The sequence below is a fragment of the Papio anubis genome, chromosome 5, assembly GCF_008728515.1.
Source record: "Papio anubis isolate 15944 chromosome 5, Panubis1.0, whole genome shotgun sequence".
Lineage (NCBI taxonomy): Eukaryota > Metazoa > Chordata > Mammalia > Primates > Cercopithecidae > Papio > Papio anubis.
The window spans coordinates 140307239-140332482 of NC_044980.1; the positions used below are offsets into that span (position 1 = coordinate 140307239).

The 25244-nt window shown below is 38.9% G+C and overlaps 1 protein-coding gene across 7 annotated transcripts in view; it reads right to left on the reverse strand.

Moving 5' to 3' along the window:
• The window catches only part of JAKMIP2 (janus kinase and microtubule interacting protein 2), a 192490-nt gene that overhangs the window by 23855 nt on the left and 143391 nt on the right, over positions 1-25244 (reverse strand). For all 7 annotated transcript variants that reach the window (XR_001903834.3, XM_003900316.5, XM_003900315.5 and 4 more), the window contains 8 exons: positions 24678-24776; positions 23405-23503; positions 21681-21734; positions 20733-20798; positions 15641-15709; positions 12653-12730; positions 9838-10041; positions 4263-4328 (listed from right to left, as the gene is read on the reverse strand). Coding sequence is in view for 6 of the 7 variants with exons in the window: in XM_003900316.5 (XP_003900365.1) it covers positions 4263-4328; positions 9838-10041; positions 12653-12730; positions 15641-15709; positions 20733-20798; positions 21681-21734; positions 23405-23503; positions 24678-24776 (735 nt within the window). In the remaining variant the exon portion in view is untranslated. The remainder of the gene's footprint in view (positions 1-4262; positions 4329-9837; positions 10042-12652; positions 12731-15640; positions 15710-20732; positions 20799-21680; positions 21735-23404; positions 23504-24677; positions 24777-25244) is intronic.

Below are 25244 nucleotides of genomic sequence, written 5' to 3' on the forward strand. Positions count from 1 at the left end.
TCTATTTGATTCTTCTCTCCTTTCTTCTTTATTAGTCTGGCTAGTGGTCTATCTATTTTGTTAATCTTTTCAAAAAAACCAGCTCCTAGATTCACTGATTTTTTGAAGGGTTTTTCGTGTCTCTATCTCCTTCAGTTTTGCTCTGATCTAGTTATTTCTTGTCTTCTGCTAGCTTTTGAATTTGTTTGCTCTTGATTCTCCAGTTCTTTTAATTGTTATGTTAGGGTGGCAATTTTAGATCTTTCCCGCTTTCTCCTGTGGGGATTTGGTGCTACAAATTTCCCTCTAAACACTGTTTTAGCTGTGTCCCAGAGATTCTGGTATGTTGTGTCTTTGTTCTCATTGGTTTCAAATAGCTTATTTATTTCTGCCTTAATTTCGTTATTTACCCAGTAGTCATTCAGGAGCAGGTTATTTGGTTTCCATGTGGTTGTATGGTTTTGAGTGAGTTTCTTAATCCTGAGTTCTAATTTGATTGCACTGTGGTCTGAGAGACTGTTTGTTATGATTTCTGTTCTTTCGCATTTGCTGAGGAGTGTTTTATTTTCTATTATATGGTCGATTTTAGAATAAGAGCTATGTGGCGCTGAGCAGAATGCATGTTCTGTTGATTTGGGGTCGAGAGTTCTGTAGATGTCTATTAGGTCTGCTTGGTTCTGAGCTGAGCTCAAGTCCTGAATTTCCTTGTTAATTTTCTGTCTTGTTGATTTGTCTAATATTGACAGTGGGGTGTTAAAGTTTCCCACTATTCATGTGTGTGAGTCTAAGTCTCTCTGTAGGTCTCTAAGAACTTGCTTTATGAATCTGGGTGCTCGTGTACTGGATGCATATATATTTAGGATATTTAGGTCTTCTTGCATTGATCTCTTTACCGTTACGTAATGCCCTTCTTTGTCTTTTTTGATTTTTGTTGGTTTAAAGTCTGTTTTATCAGAGACTAAAATTGCAACCCCCCATTTTAAAATTTTTGGCTTTTCACTTGCTTGGTAAATCTTCCTTCATTCCTTTATTTTGAGTCTATGTGTGTCTTTGCACATGAGGTGGGTTTCCTGAATACAGTACACTGATGGCTTTGACTTTTTATCCAATTTGCCAGTCTGTGCCTTTTAATTGGAGCATTTAGCCCCTTTACATTTAAGGCTAATATTGTTATGTGTGAATTTGATCCTGTTATTATGATGCTAGCTGGTTATTTTGCCTCTTAGTTGATGCAGTTTCTTCATAGTGTTGATGGTCTTTACATTTTGGGTTGATTTTGCAGTGGCTGGTACCGGTTTTTCCTTTTCATATTTAGTGCTTCCTTCAGGAGCTCTTGTAAGGCAGGCCTGGTGGTGACAAAATCCCTTAGCATTTGCTTGTCTGTAAAGGATTATTTCTCCTTCACTTATGAAGCTTAGTTTGGCTGGATATGAAATTCTGGGTTGAAAATTATTTTCTTTAAGAATGTTGACTATTGGCCCCTACTCTCTTCTGGTTTGTAGGGTTTCTGCTGAGAGATCCACTAATTAGTCTGATGGGCTTCCCTTTGTGGGTAACTCACCCTTTCTCTCTGGCTGTGCTTAACATTTTTTCCTTCATTTCAACCTTGCTGAATCTGATGATTATGTGTCTTAGGGCTGCTCTTCTCGAGGAATATCTTTGTTGTGTTCTCTGTATTTCCTGAATTTGAATGTTGGCCTGTCTTGCTAGGATGGGGAAGTTCTCCTGGATAATATCCTGAAGTGTGTTTTTGAACTTAGTTCCATTATCTCCATCACTTTCAGGTACACCAATCAAACGTAGGTTTGGTCTTTATGCATAGTCTCATATTTGTTAGAAGCTTTGTTCATTCCTTTTCATTCTTTTTTCTCCAATCTTGTCTTCACACTTTATTTCATTAAGTTGATCTTCAATCTCTGATATCCTTTCTTCCGCTTGATTGATTCAGCTATGGATACTGCATGCTTCACGAAGTTCTCGTGCTGTGTTTTTCAGCTCCATCAGGTCATGCATGTTCTTCTCTAAACTGGTTATTCTAGTTAGCAATCCCTCTAACCTTTTATTAAGTTTCTTAGCTTCCTTGCATTGGGTTATAACATGCTCCTTTAGCTCAGAGGAGTTTGTTATTACCCACCTTCTGAAGCCTACTTCTGTCAATTTGTCAAACTCAGTCTCCATCCAGTTTTGTTCCCTTTCTGGCGAGGAGTTTTGATCCATTGGAGGAGAAGAGGCATTCTGGTTTTTGGAATTTTCATCCTTTTTGTGCTGGTTTTTCCTCATCTTCATGGATTTATCCATCTTTGGTCTTTGCTGTTGATGACCTTTGGATAGAGTTTTTGCATGGTTGTCCTTTTCATTGATGTTGATGCTATTGCTTTCTGTTTGTTAGTTTTCCTTCTAACAGTCAGACCCCTCTGCTGCAGGTCTTCTGGAGTTTGCTGGGGGTCCACTCCAGACTCTGTTTGCCTGGTTATCACCAACGGAGGCTGCAGAATAGCAAAGATTGCTGCCTGCTCCTTCCTCTGGAAGCTTCGTCCCAGAAGAGCACAAGTCAGATGCCAGTCAGAGCTCTCCTGTATGAGGTGTCTGTCAACTTCTGCTGGGAGGTATCTCCCAGTCAGGAGGCATGGGGGTCAGGGACCCACTTGAGGAGGCAGTCTGTCCCTTCACAGAGCTCAAGCACTGTGCTAGGAGATCCACTGCTCTCTTCAGAGCCAGCAGGCAGGAACGTTTAAGTCTGTTGAAGCTGCACCCACAGCCGCCCCTTCCCCTAAGTTCTGTGTCCCAGAGAGATGGGTGTTTTATCCATAAGCCCCTGAATGGAGTGCTGCCTTTCCTTCAGAGATGCCCTACCCAGAGAGGAGGAATCTAGAGAGGCAGTCTGGCTACAGCAGCTTTGTGGCCCTGTGGTGGGCTCTGCCTAGTTTGAACTTCCCTGGGGCTTTGTTTACACTGTGAGGGGAAAAGTGCCTACTCAAGCCTCAGTAATGGTGAACGCTCCTCCCCTCCACCAAGCTTGAGCATCCCAGGTTGACGTCAGACTGCTGAGCTGGCAGTGAGAATTTCAAACCAGTGGATCTTAGCTTGCTGGGCTCCGTGGGGGTGGGATCCACTGAGCAAGACCACTTGGTTCTCTGGCTTCAGGCCCTTTTCCAGGGGAGTGAATGGTTCTGTCCTAATGGCATACCAGCTGCCACTGGGGTATTAAAAAAAACTCCTGCAGCTAGCTCAGTGTCTGCCCAAACAGCCTCCCAGTTTTGTGCTTGAAACCCAGGGTCCTTGTGGTGTAGGCACCTGAGGGAATCTTCTGGTCTGTGGGTTGTGAAGATCATGAGAAAAGCATAGTATCTGGGCTAGAGTGCACCATCACGGCACAGTCCCTCATAGCTTCCCTTGGCTAGGGGAGGGAGTTCCCTGACCCCTTGCACTTCTTGGGTGAGGCAACACCCCACTCTGCTTTGGTTTGCCCTCCGTGGGCTGCACCCACTGTCTAACCAGTCCCAATGAGATGAACCAGGTACCTCAGTTAGAAATGCAGAAATCACCCGCCTTCTGTGTTGGTCTGACTGGGAGCTGCAGACCGGAGCTGTTCCTATTTGGCCATCTTGCTCGGGAATTCCAGGCTTTGACTTTTTTTGTTGTGTAAGCCTGTGTAGCTCACTGCAGCTTGTTCAGCATCCCAGCCTGAGCTCTGTCTGTGCTCCCACCCCACATGCATTTCCAAGTGCCCTCTGTTAGAGCCACGTTGTTATACCCCTCAAAAACACTGGCTGACTTGGAGGAAGCAGCCACTCTTTGAGATCCCTGGGGAAGTGACAGGACAACATGATTATCACATATCAACCCAAATTTCTGAACTGATTGTTAAGGTGAAACTGCAGCACAAGGGTGAAAGGTCTTTTTATGAATGATAATGGAAAAAGTTTTAAAACAAAGGTGCTAAAAGGTTTTTTTTAAAAAAACAGAGCAAAGTAGGGTAACCAAATTCAGAAGAAACTTTTGCAAAGGAAATGAAGATAAGGAAGGGGAAACTAAGGAAAGAAAATACATAAAAAAATAGGAAAGAAACACAAAAGACAAACATGTGAAGGCTAAGTTACTGATGGCAGACTCTTTCCTGGTATTCTGACTGACTGAAGGTGAAAGCTAGGTTTACTGTAACTACACCTGCCTCTGCAAGACACACAATTAACTGAGAAGCCAGAAAGAAAATACAGTGAGCAAAATCAATACTGCTTTCTGGTTGAACAAATAATAAGATACTTATTGAACTTGACACATACCTTTTCTTCTAAGTCCTTTATTTGTCTTTTCTGGATGTCTGTTTTATCTTCTAAGTCACGAATTCTCTGAAGAAAGAAAAGAAAAGAAAGAAAGCATCAGTAGGTGGTAAGTTGTGCAGAAAAATAATTCACCAAACGAAAACATGAACATTCCTATACAAACCTGAATATTTGTACAAGCAGCTGGAAACCTCACATCTATGTTTTTCCCCACCCAAAAACATGTTGCATGCCTCAGAAATTATCTATGCTTGTGGTAGAAAATCATTGTTACTGACTATCTTTTCAAAAAATATTTGCTACCCTTTCTACTGGGCCTATCCCTGTAGACCCCTTCCTAGTGAGGTGTAGATTCCACACCACTGATATTGAGTTTGGCAAAGAGACTTGTTTTGGCCAGTGGAATGCGAGTTGGAATAAGATTTGGGAATATCAAATCCTTATAGAGGGTGTAGTATGTCTCAGAACTAGAGAGGAAGAAACAAGCTTTGTTATGAACCATTTGGATTGAGATTTTGATTGTTTGTTACCACATTAAAGATGGCTGAGGCTGACTTATATAGATGTAAACAATCCAATTGTTCTTTCTTAACCTTTTTTTTTCTTAACTCTATTTCAGCCTTGTTTCAGGATAGAATTTTCTCACAAAATAGAATTGGTAAATTCTCATAAAACAAAGTAGAGATTACACATCAACAAACATTCCCAGGAGGGAACTGGTAAATTAGGAAAACACCAGAACATAACAAACATAACACAAGTAATCCTAAAGACGAAAAGTTCCAAGACTGTCTTTGAACTTACCTCTCAATTATGTAACAAAATTCCACTAATTTAAACACCAAGTATTTGAAATCAACATTACATAACAATTATTTACAAGTAAAATAAAGTCTTCACATTTATATCTGGCAATCTAAAGGCTTTTTGTGTTCATGTACATGGTTATACAATGCAGGCTTCTTATTTAATACCTCTGCTGGGAATAATTAGAAAATAGAGAAATGGAGTGTATGAAGAAAACACTAGAAGTCAAATGGGATGATAATATAGAGAGGTTTTTATAATGCAATGGTAGGAGAAAAAAGGGGAAGCTAGAACAAGGGGTACTTGAACTTGGAAAGCATATCTCCTTCTCTTTAAAAGAGTGGATCTCAACTGTTTGTCTCTCCCTGCTCCAGTCAGGGACATTTGGCAGTTCTGCACATTTTTTTAAGGTTAGTTAATATGTTCATTTATTTTAAGTTGTGTAATTCAGTGGTTTTAGTATATTCACAAAGTTGTGCAACCATCACCATTATCTAAATGTCTTGACATTTTTGTATTACCACAATTGGGAGTATGTGCATCTGGCATCTACCAAGTAGAAGCCAGAAATGCTACTAAACATCTGATAAGGCACAGAACAGCCACCCCTCCCCCTAAAAAATAATAAAGAAATATCTGCTTCAAAATTTCAGCAGTGCTGAGATTGAGAAACTCTTCTTTAAAGTAAGGGGGCTAAGGTTTGTGCAAGAAGAGATGGTGTGTTTTGGTCAGAGTGAGACCATAAAGGTTAACCTTGAAATTATGCCATAATGAATGCTGGAGAAAGGGATGGGACTGGAATGTTGATGGTGTGTGTATACATATGTGATGTGTGTGCTGGTGTGTATTTCCATAGTGCTGTCAGTGGTCCATAGCTACATAGTAAAAGAATAAATTTGCTAGATATTTCTACCTTGAGTGTTCAAGTAATTCCTTGGCATGTCTGCTGGATATGCAGGCAAGTCTTATATGGACAAAATCATGAATATGTAAAATTACTGCAGCATCCATTCAGCACCACGTCTACGCTTGTTGGGCACCTCCTTACATGCTCATGACTGCTGAATGTAATGGACAATACCGATAAGGCACCAATTAGTTCCAGATTTCAAAGAACTATCAGATCCAGATGGAATAACAAAATTAAATAGAAAAGGTAAACAATGGAAAAAACTGAATAACTTTATCACCCATCTCCAATTCCTAGTGTAGTGTTTAGCATGAAGGTGTCCACACATTTTTTTTGTTAAATAAATGTGTTATGCTACATCATATGATGTATACTTGATTTCTTTTTGCTTCCCATCCCTTTGCCATCCACCCAACAAGAAACCTTGTTGGATCCAAAACATTCCTTTTCTACCCACTTCTTTTTATTTCTACTGATACCAAGTTCACCAAGTCATTGTCTTCCCTTGTCAGGACTGGTGTGGCAGCTTCTACCTGCTCTTCCCGCCTTTTATTTTGACCATACTACATTCATCTATAGCAGCCACTGTGAACTCTCAGAATGTAAAAATGATCTCCATGGTCCCCTGAGTTGAAGTGGGTGGGGAAGAGTTGTACTCAGAATAAAACTCGAACTCCTGCAAAGCCCTATGTGATGTGGTCCTTTCTTAGTTCTCGGATGTCTCCTCCTATCAACCTCACTCTGGCTGTGTGTGCTCCTAACATTCTAGCCTTCCTTTGCTCTGTTCCTTGACTATTCCAAACTTATTCTGATGATAGGGACTTAGCCCTTGTTGTTCCTGACTTCTGGGACACTTGGCCAAGATCTTTGTGTGGCTCATTTCTTGGATCTTAGGTATTTTCAGAGAGGCCTTCTGTGACCAGCCAGCCTAAAGTGGCCAATCCTACTCCCAAACTCACACACACATTGTATACGTTTCTGCATAGCACTTATTGCCACTCTCAGAAATTGCCTCAGTCACTGTTCATTTGTGCTGTGGCTCTGTCCCTGTCCCTCTGTGACATAGATGAGAGTAGTGATCTGTATGTCTTTGCTTACCATTACACTCCCAGCACCTGGTACACAGCAGGCCCTCAATAAATGGTTGTGAATGAGTACATAACAGAATATAGAATGTAGATTTTTTTGAGCAGTATGGGGTTCATTTTAAAAATTTTCATCAGGGAGAGGATCCCGAAGGGGTTGGATCTTAAACTGGGACTGGAAAAATGAGAACACTTGGATGAATGCAATGAAAACTAATGGACGTGTTAGGATGAACAATTATGCAACAGGGGCTTAGAGGTAGAAAATCACAGCACAAGCGGGACCAGGATGTTTTGCATGAGTGGAGAGGGAAGTATGCTCTGGGGTTGGGTCAAACCTGGTTTTGGAGGGAGGGGTAGTCAGCTACTGAAGGAACTGAAGAGACCTGCGTAAGACTCTACTCAACTGGAAATTGGGACCATGGAGGCTTTGGGGCAAGAATGTACCATGAGTTAAAGTGAGAAAAATCTGAGATGAGATGTGTGGTGGACTGAAAAAAGGAGAGCTAGAACTAGGCCCCATGGCACCTGCATGTGCTTTCAAAAATGCCATTTATTATGATATATCATAATTATTTTTCTTTGTGTTAATCATTTTATATCCTTCTATGGATCCTACATTTTGTGGAGGCAGGGTCCACGGTGAATTCTCTGTCAGCACAGTATTTATCACCTAGGAAACACGTTTAAAGGTTTGACTGAATAAATGCATAGATGATGGAGTCAGATTCACATAGAGAACATTTGGCAGTACCTGGAAGCTGGTCAAATAATGAAAGGCCCTGCACATGCCTGGGGTGACAAAAATGAACAAAATGGACCAGTATCAGAAACATTTCAGGGGAAATGCCAGTTGGATGCGGTGCTATATTAATGCTTACAGGGAAAGAACAGAGAAGACTCCAGTGTTTCTAGCCAGAGTGATTTGAGATATGGTAATTCTACTGACTAAGACAGGCAGATGGGGAGAGACAAGAGAAGTAAGGATGAGAACTCACCAGTTCACTCTTAAATATTCAAGCAGAACTGTGTAATAAATGGTTAGTGCTATATTTTAGAAGTTAGAGTGTATTACATAGTTATATGTGAAAAATCCTGGCCAATATCTTCTGCAATAATTCTATGAAACTCAGCTATTAATTAAAGGGGAAGAAGAAGAGTAAGAAATAACTGGGAAAGGCATATTCTAATGAACATTTGTTTAGGAGATGGATGGAAAATGTCAGCGAAACTCTCTGAGGTTCAGAAATGCAGTGTACTATCGACGCTACTGGATAACTTAAACTTCACTCTTTCAGGAGTGAAGTATCCTAGCTAAATGGTTAAAGAAATACTCAAATGGAATAAAGTTTTTATCATAAATAAATTTAGATAACTATTAGTCCATCTTAAAAGTAAACACTTCTGTGTTTCCATGACATAACTCCCAATTTGTTGAAAGTAATTACATGCTATTGCAGCACAAGAAATTTGTGCAGGGAACATTTTTATCCCCTGCTAGAAGAAAAGTGCACAAAGCAATGCAATGATGCCATAGAGTCTATTATTAAAGACTTTGAGTCTTTCCATGGGTCAAAACCCAAACCTTTGTGATGGAATCTGAAGGGGCATTAATAGGAACATGTACGTATTTATCATTTCTGGGACGCGTGACTTCAGAATTCTCCACCTACTCCGGTAATCTGTTAGCCTATAAAATCCACAAAGCTCCTGCCTGCATCTGAAGTGTGCTAAGTGTCATGTCCCCCATGAATTGTTTTGATTTGCCTCATAAAAGAACCCCTTCTTCTTTTCCACTTACCGTGATCACTGATGACCACACAATTCGTACTGCCTATTCATACCATCTGGATTTTGTACCAGTTGCTTCTCATAGCTTCTGAGGATTTAATACTATAACCTGACACTTTCAGTTGTGGAATCCTTATTGTATCTGTATTTTGACCAGGATCTCAGCCCTCAACTGTCAAGCTATGGTGTGAATAGAGAGTTGCAATAAAAAATTTTGGCTGGAAATTAGTATTGGGTGCCTATTTTGAGCCTTGCTGATGAATCACATAAGTCATGGATGATGGTACAATAGTGTTCAGACACATTGGCCTTCGAGTTCAGCAGACCTAGGCTGTCATCCTTACTGTTGCTTACCATCTGTGTCATCTTGGGCAAATCACTTAAACATTCTTATCTTCAGTATTGTTATCTCCAAAACTGAGATAATAAAAATACTTACCTCATAGGACTATTATGAAGATTAAAGGAAATGATGTAAGTAGATTCCTTAGTTTACTTACTGACATAAAGCAAATGTCAGTAAGTAAACAGCAGCTGCCGGGCTTTGTTGTTGGTGATGTTTGTAATGTGAACGATCCTTGTTCTCTTTTACACTATTCGGATTGTTATCAGCCTTGGTTACGGACTGGAGTGAGCAATAAATGGAAAGCACTATTTTTGCCCTGGAGAGTGTCCTGCTTCCCTGCATAATGCAGATAATCAGACTCCATGAAATTCAAAGGGTATTTCATGAAAATGTAGTTCTAAACATAGTAGCAGTATGCAGTCCTTCTGAAACGCCAATTTTCTCAAGATTGAATTATTATAAAACTGTCATTTTTATATGTGCTTGAAGGTAGAAAACAATGGTTATTTATTTTACTCTCTGAAAATAACTTGTATCTCCTGGGCTTCTCCATACCCATACTCAATACCATGTACTTAGTACTGAGTCCCATTTGCTAGTACTAACCCTATGCAGAGGCAGTGACTCAGTCCTCACCTGATGGGCTTGCTGTAAGAGCTCCATTCTCTCCTGAAGAATCTGACAGTCATACTCTCTGCTCTTCCTCAGCATTTGCCGCCGTAACTTTTCTACTGCCGTCCTCAGCTCCTCTTGCTGTTTTTCACTTAATAATTCACCAAACTTGATAACAGTTTCTTGCTGTAGAGCATTGTACAAAGTAGCTTCTAGTTCCTGGATTCTCTGGCAAATAGAATTAGAAAAGTCTAACTTCGGAACTTGGCATTGATATGCGGTGTGGGAGTGTACGCTATGTATGTATATGTGTATGGCCGTCAACTTTAGTCTTAAAGGATCTTAGCAAGAAAATAATTTCAAAGCTTCTCTAGCCTAATTACACTTCTGAAAATCCCTTTTTATGAGATTCTGTAAGGGTCATCTAGCCAATCCATGAACTTCTCTAGTGAGGGAACATTTGTTCTTTCTTGGAACCCTACCCATTTTATATACTCTTCCTTTTTAGAAAGCCCTCACTTTGTTATAATAACTGTACTTCCTATCCTAAAGAGTAGCTGAGAATAAGTGTGTTCTCACTTCTACTTGACAGCTTTGGCCAGGTGCAGTGGCTCACACCTGTAATCCCAGCACTTTGGGAGCCTGAGGGAGGTGGATCATCTGAGGTCAGGATTTTGAGAACAGCCTGGCCAACACGGTGAAACCCCATTTCTACTAAAAATATAAAAAATTAGCTGGGCATGGTGGCGCATGCCTGTAATCCCAGCTACTCAGGAGACTGAGACAGAAGAATCGCTTGGATCTGGGAGGTGGAAGTTGCAGGGAGCCAAGATCGGGCATTGCAGTCTGGCCTGTGCAACAAGAGTGAAACTCCATCTCAAAAAAACAAACAAACAAACAAACCCCTCCCCAAAAACAAGAGAGCTCTTCATATATTTAAGGACATCTACCATAGTGTCCATACTTCTAGAAATAAATAGTCTAAGTTAGGACAAAATACTTAAAATTGGAGATATATTTTGTGCACAAAATACCGCTCCCATTCTATTAATACATGACAAACCGCTGGTACTTGAAGATGGCTTTATGGTCTCCAAATTTTTTTCTTGAAATAATATTGAGAAATAAAATCCAAAAATGTCCTAAAGTTTTGGAATTGGTCTGTTTATAAGTTCTCTGAGATTTATAATGGCTGCTCTCATTATAATATTTCTCTGAGTCTTTCTTTTGTAGATGAAGGATCCACTGCCTCTTATCTGTTTCTTTTTCTTTCTTTTTTGATATGCTTCAAATAACTGTTGCTAAAATCTACAATCTTATCCCTACTAAGTCTGACAGAAGTGACCAGACATGCTTTGGTGAGAAATATTTTCCTAGCTCTTGTCCTGGGGCTAAGCAGATCTCATCTTTTTAAGTATAAATATGGTTTTCTGAATGAGTACTCAGTAGTCTCAGGAGCCACATAAACACACAACTTAATTTCGTACAGGTGGAAGAGGCAAGGGTGAAAGGTAGAAGTGAAGCAAAAATCACTTCCTTCTCTGTCTCTAATTAGCAACGACTGCCCATTCTCTTCTTTCCCCATCAAACAAGTTCAGAATCTCTTACTCATTTTAGAATGCAAAGACAAGTTCGTCTTTGTTACAAGCTGGGACTAAGTACTTCACTCCTTCCCCAAAAGTGACTCAAGCTGCTTCCAGGAAAGCATTATAAAAACCTCTGCTAGGAATTCTTTGAAATGTTCCTTTAATTTGCTCTTTTTCTTTTGATTCATAACCATGAATTAATGTACAGTAGAGCATAAGGAGAGAAGAAATGTGAGCTATAGTTCAGTATGAAGAATTGTGTAATAGGAATTTGGTAGAGGAGAATGGATCACATGTGGCCCTTAATCAGCATAATCTTCTGTGGGAGACAAATGGCACAGCCCATTTACCATGGAAGCCTCAGTTGCTGTGGCTGGATTATGGTAGGCCACAGGATCTGGAGTCAGATCTACACACTACCCACTTATCAACTTGGGCAAAGTCCTTAAATTCTCTAAATCTTACTATCCTCATATGTGAGATATGAATAATAATCATAATAATCTTACCTATACCTCACAGGGTTGTTGTAAGAGATAAATGAATTAAAATATGCATAACAAACATTAAACACATTATTCCACTACTAGATCCGCCTCCCAAATGATTGAATTTGATTCAATAAAATTTCTCTTGAATCTACACTGCCATTCAATCTGTTCTTCATCTATATATTATCCACAACATATATTTAATTGGTTTTGTTTTGTTTTGAGACAGGATCTTGCTCTGTTGCCCAGGCTGGAGTACAGTGGCATGATCACAGCTCACTACAGCCTTGGCCTCCCAGGCTCAATGAATCCTCCCTCCTCAGCCTCCTGAGTGGCTAGCACTACAAGGTGCATGTAATTTTTGTATTTTGTATTTTTATCTTTGTTTTTGAGATACAGGATTTCACCATGTTGCTCACACTGGTCTTGAATTCCGGGACTCAAGGGATCTGCCCACGTTGGTTTCACAAAGGTGCTGGGATTACATGCATAAGGCACCATGTCTGGCCTTTTAATTGTTAAAAAATGAAGTATAATTGAATATTTATTAGATATTATAAGAATATCTTATAAGAATCTTACAAGAATAAGTAAAGAGCTAGGAATGTATTTGTTCTAAAATTAGAACTGAAAACCAGTCAATGAATAAACTGCATGTCGTGATCTATTCAAGCACATAGCATGGAAAATTAAATAGGATACTTCATTTCACAGTACTTAACTGTAAATACTCTGGGTGTCTCTATCACTTGTTGTACCTACCATATATGCTTGGTCAAGAGCTTGTTTTCTGTAGTCTAGTTCTTCCTCCAGATAGCCTTTTATTTTGCAGAACTGTTCCTATAACAAAGGGCCATATTGATAGAGTCAGCTTAGTTAACTAGAAAGTGACATACAAGTTGTATTGATTAATGTTTCCTCTAATTCTACCATAAGACAAATCACTAGTATTTGTAGAGTCATAAATTTTGTCTGTTACGGAAATAGTTCAACTCTCACAGTCTCACACAAGGAATGTGAAAATCAATGGAAAGCAGCATAAAAGATATAATGAAAAATCCACATAGAATGCTCTAAAAGAGTTTTAATCTGAGAGCACGTGATTAAGTATAGATTTTGACTAGTGTTTAATAATAAGCCTATCTATGTAAATGTATTATAATAATATATTTTTGTAAGAATGTGATAAGATGTAACATAGCCAGGTTGCATAATCAACAAGTTTAACTTATGCAAATTCATCTGTGTACAACTAGAAAACACAAGGACAAAAATAGCAATTTAAAGAGTGGGAGTGATTCCATCCACACTGCCGCTTAATAAGTGTCTGCTTTTGCCACAAAGCCAGTGTGCACTGGGAAAATTAAATCTGATGTTCCCTCTCTTGTTCTTAGTGTCTGTGTGCTTCTCATATTACGAGCATCTTGCCATTAGCACTTAAAACCATATCCCTGTGTACAACATAGTCCCAAGCACAAGTCAATTGTTTCTTTGGGTGCTTAACTGAAGGAACAAAGACTTCTTCACACTCTGAAGAAAAACTCAATGGTGTTGAATTTTGAGAGCTCATATATCTGTATGGAGCAATTTTGCTGTTGACTTTGCTGGTGACTGCTGAATTCCAGCACCTAGAACACTGCCTGATACAGGCTAATCGCTTAACTAATATTTGTGTTTTTAAAGCACTTTCAAGGGTAATTTTGAAGACAAATTGTTCATTTGGAAAGCTTTCTTGACCAAATATAAAATAAAATAAAATAAAATAAAATAAAATAAAATAAAATAACAAGCTGTTCTTTTTATATGCTTTGACATTGGAGCCTAATCTCTTACTAAAATGTGAGCACTGTATAAAATATAAGCAAATAATTTATAAGCTATAATGTGCTACACAAATGCAAGTTGTTTTTATAGGATTCCCTGTCCAATAGGAATCCACTACATGTTTTCTAGTTAAAATGATAACATTAATAATAATCTTGTTATAAATTTCTTTCTTTTTTTTTTTCTTTTTTTGAGACAGAGTTTCGCTCTTCTTGCCCAGGCTGGAGTGCAACGGCGCAATCTCGGCTCACTGCAACCTCCGCCTCCTGGGTTCAAGCAATTCTCCTGCCTCAGCCTCCCAAGTAGCCGGGATTACAGGCCTGCGCCACCATGCCTGGCTAATTTTGTAGTTTTAGTAGAGACAGGGTTTCTCCATGTTGGTTAGGCTGGTCTCGAACTCCTGATCTCAGGTGATCTGCCCGCTTCAGCCTCCCAAAGTGCTGGGATTATAGGCATGAGCCACCGCGCCCAGCCCAATCTTGTTATAAATTTCTATGCATTGCTGTAAGTTAATAATAACCAATTTTTAGACTTGGCAATTAAAAAGAAACTTTTAAAATTGTGGTAAAATGCACATAACATTTACAACCTCACTTAATTTTAAACTCATTTTTAAGTGTACAGTTCAGTAGTACAAAGTATATTCACATTCTTATGCAACCAATGTACAGAATTTTTCATGTTGCAAAACTGAACTATACCCATTACGCAACAGCTCTTTGTTTCCCCTTTTCACCTCCTGGCAACTAGTCTACTATCTGTTTCTAAGTTTGATTAATCTAGCACCTCCACATGAGTGGATTCATATAGTATTTATAATTCTGTGAATAGCTTATTTCACTTAACAGTGTCCTGAAAGTACATCCATATTGTAACTTGTATGAGAACTTCCTTCCTTTCGAAAGCTAAATAATATATCATAATATGTATACACTACCTTTTGTTTATTTGTTCATCCATTGATGGACATTTGGGTTACTTCTACCTTTTGGCTATTGTGAATAAAGCTGCTATGAACATGGGTGTATAAGTATCTCTTCCAGACTCTGGTTTCAATTCTTTTGGATACACACCCAGAAGTGGTATTGCTGAATTATATAGTACTTCTATTTTGATTTTTTTTTTTGAGCAACCACCATACTTTTTTTCACAGTAGCTGTACCAGTTTTACATTCCCATCAATAGTGAAGAAGGGTTTCAATTTCCCCTTATCTTTGCCAACACTCGTTTTATGTTTTTGATTGTGGGAACACAGGGTCTTCTTGCTCTGTTGCCCAGGCTGGAATGCAGTGGTACAAAAATAGCTCACTGGAGCCTCCACCTCCTGGGCTCAAATGATCCTCTTGCCTCAGCCCCCGAGTAGCTGGGACCACAAGCACGTACCACTATGCTGCTAATTATTTTTTGTAGAGATGGGCTCTCACTATCTTGCCCAGGCTGGTCTTGAACTCTTGTGCTCAAGCACTCTTCCTGCCTTAACTTCCCAAATTGCTGGGACAGGTGTGAGCCACTATACTAGGTCTTTTTTTCTACTTTTTCTTTTTTGATGAGAGCTATTCTAATGGATGTAAGGTGGCTTAGGGATTTTTAAAATCAGAGTTACACCCTCTATTTCTGTAATTTTTACTTGTTAATTAAATACAGTGGAAAAATTATTTAGCCTAACAAAGAAAACATAAGAAAACTCAAGTTTCTTCAGCATTAGTTTTGGATATTTTCCAAAACCTAACATTTTTTTGGGGAGAATATAGCCTGAAATTGTTTGGTACTTCTGGTAATTTTTTTTCCATCTTCTGTACATAAAATAATAATGGAAAGATGACAAACTTTCATCAGTGCCAAATAAAACTGGTAGAGGCAACTTTAATTTTCCATTTGCCTTGTAGATTTTTCTTAATTTTTACAATATCTTATCTTTGTACTTACCATGTCACTTTCCAATTCCATCATTTTCTGGTGTAGGGCAGCCTCTGCTCCTTCAATCTGCTGGATCCACTAAGGGGTGAACAAGACAAAAGTGTTTGACATGGCTGCTTGATATGGTGTATATCTGTGTGCCCCCATGAGGTGCTTAGTCTCCTCCCCTTATATCTCAGGAAGCAGACTGAAAACTGAAGCAAAAACAACACATGTTTTGTTTTGCTTTGTTTTTGAGACGGAGTCTTGCTTCATTGCCCAGGCTGGAGTGCAGTAGCGTGATCTCAGCTCCTGCAACCTCTGCCTCCCGGTTTCAAGCAATTCTCTGTCTCAGCCTCCCGAGTAGCTGGGATTACAGGCGCCCACCACCACGTCTAGCTATACGGGGTTTCACCATCTTGGCCAGGCTGGTCTTGAACTCCTGACCTGGTGATCCACCTGCCTCGGCCTCCCAAAGTGATGTGATTACACGCACAAGCCACCGTGCCCGGCCCACATTTTTATCTCATAGTTCAGAAACAAGACTACGGTCTTCCTTGTATTCATTCATTCACCCATTCAACAAATGCATTTATAGATGACTAGCAAGTATCAGGTGATGTACCAGGTCCTAGGGCTGCAGTGGTGAACCAGATCAACAAGACTCCTGCTCTTACTGGAGAACACCATGGGAGGCTTTCCTGTAAGTGATAATTGCACTGGGCTCCAAAGAACGGGTGAGAGATGACTGGGAAAAAATGAAGAGGAAGTTCCAAGTGGAAGGGACATCATGTCCAAGAGCTCTATTGTTGGAGGAAGCAGGATGAGAGAAAGAAGGCCAGGTACACTGGAGAATTGGGACAATGGTACTTTTTCAATATATAAAACTGATTACAGCAAAGTGGGAAAGAATTATTTTTGTGAAGTGGAGGTGTTTTAAATCACATAAAAACTTATCTTTCCCAGTACTCAGAATATATGATATTTATGTTAGCATTGATAAACACTCTGAATGCAGACTTTGAATAATATGTGACCCTACCATATACAGGTTTTAATAGAACAAATTATTATAATACATCTCTAGCAAGTCAAATGTCAGCTTATATTTTAGGGAAGCAGTTGGGCATAATAATTAAGTGGGTTCTGAAGACAGACTACCTGGACCATAATTTCAATTCCAGCTTTTTATGGGTGGGTGGCATGGAAAGGTTACCTGATTTCTCTAAGTCTCAAGTTTCTTGTCTGTCAAATGGGATTAATAATAAGTAAAGATTAAGGAAGTAAATAACATGAGGCAATATCCATTGGGTATTGCATGTACTAGTGGTATCTCACTACAAGATACTTCTTTTTGTTTTATTTTTCTTTCTCTCTTTTTTTTTGAGACAGAGTCTCGCTCTGCCACCCAGGCTGGAATGCAATGGCAGGATCTCAGCTCACTGCTACCTCCACCTCCAGGTTCAAGCGATTCTCCAGCCTCAGCCTCCTGAGTAGCTGGGATTATAGGTGCACACCACCATGCCTGGCTAATTTTTTTGTATTTTTAGTAGAGATGGGGTTTCACTGTGTTCCCCAGGCTGGTCTCAAACTCCTGAGCTCAGGCAATCCACCCACCTCGACATCCCAAAGTGCTAGGATTACAGGAGTGAGCCACCGCGCCCGGCACCAGATAGTTCTTTCTAGGTTACCTGTGACAAATTATGCAGCCCAGCGAGCATTTCTATATACTACAGTCTTGATACTTACAAGGGGATACCATGTTTAACTACTCCTTGGCTATGGGGAACATGGTGAAACAAAAGAGGCATGCCTAGGCTGGAGAGGTGCTAATCTCTCAGTTCTTTGTACATACACATGGCTTCTCCTTGAAACAAATGTCAGTCAGTCATGGGTTTTGTGTAAATAGACTCAAACTGCAATTGTACCCATCCAAAACCTAAAATCCTTCATCAAGCTTGCTTGCTGTCCATTTGTTATCAAGAAACATATTTTTACAAATCATGTTTTTAAGAGTACTGTGAACTAAAGTCATTATATCATGAGCATTAGATATAGATTTGTGTGTTGGTTGCTGTTCCTTCCTACTTGTGTAATCAGGACAAGTTACTGAATATCCCAAGCCTCAGTTTTCTCATGTATAAAATAAAAACAATGGTACCCCAATCTACATTATTTGGGCGGTGGATACACTAACAGCCAAGACTTCACCAGTACACAGTGTATCCATGTAATAAAAGTACACTTGTACTCTTTAAATTTATACAAATTAAAAAATAATGGCAGCTATAGAATGGTTGTAAGGAACAGTGGGATAATGTACTTATGGCATTGAGTGCAGTGTCCAGCCTCCACTATGTTCTCACTCAAGGTCACTGCCAATATTTTTAATACAAAGTGACAATTGGGTTTGCTTGTTGGAATTTTGTCTAGGCTCAAACTCTGGCTAAAGATCATACTCCCATATAATAGAGTGCTATTCAAATTGGTAGTCTCAAAAATTCATTGTGGATGTTTAGAATTACTTGGATGTAGAAACTTTTATCTGTGAATCCCGCAGACAAGAGGTAAGTTTAATCTGTGCATTGAGAAAGTCTGCACAAAAGGCAGCTGAACAGACCGTGAGCACTTTAGGGCAGGCTTGTGTCTTGTTCATCTGGTTCCCAGCTTTCTACCACAGTGCTAAGCATGGAGTCATCACCCTGTATTTGTTCAGCTGGTCCCTATACCTGTCTTGCCAAAAAGGTAAGTAGAGGCATGGGCTAATTTGCCTCAGCTCTGACAGCCCAGCTCACATGGGGTCTGCAAAGCCTATTTCCTGCAGGAGGAGTTAGGTGCAAGAGGTAAGATCATGGGCTTTGGAACCGGACTGCTTGGGTGTGAATCCTGACTGCATCAACTTCAAGCTGTGTGACCTTAGGCAGTTATCTACCTTTTTTGTGTGTGTGCTTCAGATTCCTTGTGTGAAATAAAGGTCACAATAGTACCGAGTCTTCAGCAGTTAGAAAGTGCCTGTCTCAAAAGGAGCACTGCTCAAGTCTTGATTCTGATAAGTACAGTTGTTGATTCTGATAAGTACAGTTGTACTGCACCCACACAGCCAGGGAGCAGAAGATACTTCTGCCATCAATCTCAGTAAATGTGAGACACACAAGGCTGTATTTCCTTTCTTTCACCTCCTCAGTCCTCATCTTCCATAGAATCAGCCTATGTGTTGTTTGTAGCCTAAACCAAGGCGATTTTTTTCTTGGAATAAAGAATTGCAGCCCTTCATGATTCCAGATGAATGAGGCTCTCTGGCTATCATTGCCAGATGATAGCAGCACTGGAGGCACAGACTGTGTTTTTTTCATCTTTGTGTTGTCACTGAAATGGTGTCTTGTGAGCATTCACAAATTCACACCTTTGCTCCTTCAGTTAACATTTATTCATCACTTAGTACATGTGCTGGACTGGTGTGAAAAGCTAGGGCAAAAAACAGGGGGTAGGGAATGGAGAGACACAACTATTTGTCCTCATGGGCCTTAGAGTCTAGTGGTAGTTAGATGGGGCAATATGACAAATGCAAATGGACAGTGCAATGCAATTGTCAAAAGTCTTGGGAGCAGTAGCACAGGCCACTGTGGGAACATAGAGCAGGAACACCTAAGGGGGCTTGAGTGGACAGGCAGGCTTCCTCATGTATGGGGAGGTCTGATGATCAAGATTTAGCCAGGCAGAGGTAGAAAGGCAAGATGGGAATATCTTCCAGGTAAAAAGATCAGTGTAAAGGACCAAGAGTGGAGAATGGAGGCAGAAAGAGAGAGAGAGAATGGAGGGAGAGCAGGGAGAGGAAACACTAGAGAAATAGATAAGACTCAAATCCCAGAGGGTCTGTATGCCAAATTCTAAATTTGGACCGTCTGTTAGAGATAATGCGGCATTTGCTGGGGAGGGATCAGAGAAAGTGATCAGGTCTGTAATTAAACTGTGAAGGAAGGAAGTGTCTTTAAAAGAAAAAATCCCAGCTTTCATGTTATTTCACATGTAAATACTTCAATATGTATCTCTAACAGATAAGTCCTTTCTATTAAAAAAAAAAAAAAACCCACAAGGTTATTGGTACACTTTACAAAATTAACATTAATTACTTTTGTCATCTGATACCCAGTCCACATTAAATTTCTCCAGTTGTCAACAAAATGTCCTTTTTAAAAAACACCTGGTTAAGTGTCTTTTTATTTCATAGCTATACTTCTTCTTTGTTCTCCCTGTTTTTTCTTTATTTCACTCTTTTGTTTGAGTAACTTAACTGTCATTTGACCTGTAGAATTCCCTCATTTCAGATTGGAGAGAGCTGATTGCTTGTTCTCATTTCATCCAACCATGTGCACATGACTCTCAAGTATTTACTGGTACTTTTTTTTTCTTTAAGGAGATGGAGTCTCACTCTGTTGCCTAGGCTGAAGTACAGTGGTTACTCACAGGTATGATCATAGTACACTACAGCCCCAAACTCCTGGGCTCAAGTGAGCCTCCTCCTTCAACCTCCAAAGTAGCTAGGACTATAGGCACATGCCACCCAGCCAGGCTTTATGCACTGATTCATGAAGTACTCTGAATACACTAATTTATCTGGCCATTTACCAGGTTTAGACACAAGGTGGAGCCAGAGCACAGTCAGTGTTGATTTTCTCCTGACAGTCTCTCTGTCGGGCTTTCTGAATGAGACAGCAATGAGCCACTACTAAGCCCTAAGATCAGCTGGGAGTGATGGTGTGTACACACCCCAGGAAAAGTCTATGACAAGAGCAATGCTCCAGTTTATCACCACCCTTCAATACTCTTCTCTGGTGGTTTCCTAGCTTGGTAGGGATTGTGTAAATAATGTAATCCAGAAGGTTTTCTGTTTTTAAAGAATTATATATATCTTTAAGGAACTTCAAAGCAAAAATTATCCACCCACCCCGAATCAGTGTATAGACTTTTCTTTTGGGTGTTCTCATTCTATCTGGGTTGTACCAAATAAAACGTGTGTTAGGTATTCACACACAAAGTCATGTGCAGAGAGAATGTCCTTCACACCCTAGCCTGCTCTTTCAGTATTAATGAAATGATTTGAAATGTTTGTACGACTCATTACCTTCTCTGCCAGGGACAGCACAGTGCTGGCCTGAATTATGGCCACTTGTTCTTCATTTCTTAAATTCTGTAAAAAATAAGAAAGGCCATAAGCTGAACATACTGATATTATTTATTCCAAAGAAAATACTGTCTGACTGACTGCTACAGAGCATTCTGTATAAGCCTGTATAGAAACTTAACAAATTCCTATTCTGTTTAGTAATAATTCTGAACAAAGAGTTAATCAAAACCTGGAAGAAGTATATTAAACCTGGTTTTTTTTATATCTCCTTAACACTGATTTGATTTCTGTGTCACTGGAGGCATATTTTATTAATAGTCATGTTATGAGAAAAACAGAAACCAAAATAGAATAAAGAACAGTCTCTTCATAGAAGTTTTGATGTAACTTTACTAATTCCGTTCTCTCCTTTGATAATTTTTCAAGGGAAAAACGGTGATTACTTCAACCTACAAGCACCATTCACCTACTATCACAATAAATGGTCCTCCTGCTGAATTAATGTGCCTTGACCCTGTCTGGAAGGTGTTTTTAGAAAGAAAATGGATTATAGCTTTCTGGTCCATTTTTATGGCACTGCCAACAGCCCTAGTATTTAGCAGCCTTTGCAAATGCATGACTGATTAATTTCACACTGGATGCCTTTGAGCCAGAGTCAGACAGTAATTAGCTTTACTCACTGGAGATGTGGTCAGCATTCAAACCTGAAACCTGCCCACAAAAAGCACTTTACAGGTCTCATTTCTGCTACTACCTTCCAGAGATCCTTATAACCCCTTAGCCAAGTTGTTTGATAAATTGTAGATTCTTCCCAAGGAGCAACATCCTTAAGTGAACATGGCATCTCACGTGCTCTTACTTTACACATGATGCATTGTTAAGTATTTCTTGCCTCTGTTTAGGCAAATTCATATCTATACTATACTTAATCAATTCTTTACTTACCCCATTATCGCCCAAGATATCAAGCTGCTTTATGAGATCAGGGATGTTCACATCCTGCAAAATCAAGCAGAAACTCATGTCAAAGACAAATGTAGCCTACTATTCCATCAGTGCCTGAACATGAAGTTAGAGGAAGAAATTTCAGGGCTTGAACTTCCTTGGGATGTTTTCAATCTGGCACACCTAGTTTTAAGCTTCAATTTTGCTTCTTACATGCTGTGTGAACTTGGGCCAGGTACTCAACAGATCATTCTTAATTTTGCTAGTTGCAAAATGGAGATAATAAATACCTACTTCATAGTCTGAGCTGATCTTCAGGATAAACAGACTGTGTGTGAAAGAGTCTAGCATGTAGTAAAGGACTTGGAATATTCTCATTAACTTTCTTCTCATGACTACCAACCCTTTTTTTTCAGTTGTGATAGACTTTCAGGTATAAAAAAGTAATAGGTAATAAATATAAAGAATCAACCAATTTCATTCTAATTAGCAAAATTCTTAACTGATTGAATTTTGACTGCCATGTAGAAAACTATAGTGCAGCACTTTTTTTTTTAAGGTAGCTAGCATTAATTTCATCTTTTATTTTTTACTCCTGTTCCTTGAGTCAGTTTGAAGCAGCTAAACTCCATTTGAAAGAGTTCATTGGATTAGGCTGTTTGTGATTTATCTGAGAAAAAAAGCATCGAAGGAAAAGGCAAAGAAAATAGTTTTCATTTAATTACAGTGAAATTCAAAAATTGCTTTGGTTGACAAATTACCATGCCACCCAGGAAAACCAGAAGTTTAAACACCAGGACAATGGTTTAAGATGGAAGGCAAGGAAGCACAACTTTACTACCCAAGTTTTCTCCCACTTTTTACTGTATTAGTACTACGTTCTCCTCTTACTCACGTTCAAACAGCAGTACAGTAGAGTCGTACCACCAGGAAAGGGAAAGTCTAGCTCAATCTCATAAGTACAGAGAAGGCAACTGAAGCAAGTATATTTTGCAGCTCAGAGTGGGAGCAGGAAGGGCCATGCAGAAGGTAAGGAGAGACCAGGAATAGCAGGCAGCATCCCAGCTTTACCCCAGGAACGGATATTCACAAGGTGATTTCACTACTCTGAAGGACAATGTATTTTCCCGGGGAACAGAGTCACTCAATTCAACTCTAATACTTAAAATATATCCAGTAGCACTAAAAAGATAATTATATGCTATTTAATATGCAACCTGTTATAAACCCTAAACCCTTCCAAAAGAGGAATCCTCCCTAAATTAAACACATCAAAAGAGATGATGGACTAGATGACTTCAAACATCTTCTAACTCTGCCATTCCAAGATTATGAATTCCATAGCACCTAGAATGGCTCAAAGAAGGGACTCCAACTTTTCTATCTGGCAGACTTGAAATATATTTCTTGAAGTATTAAATTGATTTCACATTTCTTCCAGGTAATTAAGGCTAATTTTAATGCTGCATCTTTCTTCATATGACTCTGTTCTAAATAATCACGGATGCCTGTGTTTTTTCTGTTATCGTTTATGTATCTGTCACACATTAAAAAATATTCTGTTAATTTTCTAGTAGATGTGACTACTTTCAATTCCTACATAGTTTGCATCAAAATGATGACATCCAGTGACTGAAAGACAAAATAGTCATTAGCAACCTCCCCTTTTCCAACTCCCAGTTTTTCTAGTCTCTACAAACATAAAAAATGAAATATCTGCCTACCTTAACACCTTCTTTCATACAGTAGATCTGCAGAGCACTCACACCATCTGAGAATGGGTGAATTTGGAGATTAAATGGAGGGGATCGTCTCTCTCTCTCCTTGAAATACAGTGAAGAATATACGGAAATTAAAAACAAAACTGATTAATTAAACACTAAACCAGTGGTCTCTTTATGCTATTTCAGCAGTTTATTAATGTCATTTGGCAAAAAGAAAAAAAAATCAAACTCAGGATGTTCATGATTAAATGTGATGGAAAAAACTGACTAGTCAACTAAGAGATTGAGAAGATGGTGTTATCCATTCTTGCAAATTTTTTGGTCAGGGAAATGCAGGAAGTGGAGCTCCAGTTTAAACTGTATGAATATTTAGAGCTTTCAAATATCATAGCGTGGTCTTGCCATGAAGTTTTATGGCCGCTAACAGCCTTTTGCATATTCAATCTATTCAAGCTTTATGAGTAAGATATGTGGGCTACAAAAGAATGACTCTTCTTCACTGAAGCCTACTAACACCTAACTTTTTATCCAGACCTAATTTGAAATAGCCTAAAGAAGAAATAACTGGCAAAATAACAGAAATCAAATGGGAATTTTTCTTAAACTTTTATATATCAACACACACTGAACCAGATCCTAAGTCAGATTCTGCAGGATACAATCAAAATCTGATGTTTCTATGTTTTACTTGCAAAATAAAAACAAACACCTGAAATTTGGTCAGATTAATCAAGGTATTTTCTAAGACAAGTTACCTTGCTTCTTAGCCTTTTTTTTTTTTTTTTTTTTTTGCGTAAATGCATTAGGGACTAAAACGTTTACTTATAAATTCACATTTACCTACAAAATATTTTTTTCATATAGCACATTTTGAAATACAATTCTTGAAGTAACATGTTTTAATGAGTCAACATTTAATTAAGGATGGACATGAGTATTTAAAAACAATGAAATGTTGAGGATGGTTGAAATCTATTATTTAAACTTACTTAAAAATTATTTATTAGTCTTGCTTATAAAAGATAGTAGTGCTGAAAAGAACAGTAACTAAAGACAGTTTTGAGTTGCCTCAAAGCATTACCGCTTACTAGTCACAGGACTTAGGCAAGTTAGTTGATCTCAGTTGCCTCCACTATATAATTTTGAGGGTGATCGTGAGGTCCAAATGAGAGTATGAATCTGAAATGCTTAACTCAGCGCCTAGCTCCTCAATGTGCTCAGTGCATGTTAATAGTTATGATTATTTTTATTATTATCATCATCATTTCCTTACTTCTAGCTCTAGGTTTCGAAACTCCAGCAGCTCATTCTGGTCTCTGGCGTCCTGTAGTTCCTGTTGTAACCGGTGATTTTCTGCCTCCTGTTTTTCTATCTAATAAAGTAAATCTTGAAGTTAGGTAAGCATTGCAAAAACCATCTACAACTTTGCAAAGCAAGCATGAATAGTGCTCAGTTTACTCAGTGAATAAGTCTTCCAGACCGTGAAAAAAATTCCCAAGTAGATGTGAATAAAATAAGTCTTTGGCTTTCTTTCTAGTTATCCTTCGGTTGAGTTTTTTGAGTCATAGAGAAAAATGCCAGAAGACGTCTCTGTTCCTTGGAATTAAAATCTAGGAATTCTGTGAATAGTGAATCTGAGAATACTCACTTTGCCCTTGTGATGGGTTAGAGACAGTCTACTAGAACCAAATTTAATAGTATACATAAGGGGACTGATACTTCTCATTTCTCAACTTATATTTGTTACAGAAATTTTTTTAACAGCTCTCATCATATACAAAACTTTGCTGAATTTCAATTACTACAGAAGAAAGCCAGCTCTTTAACACTGAATTCAAAA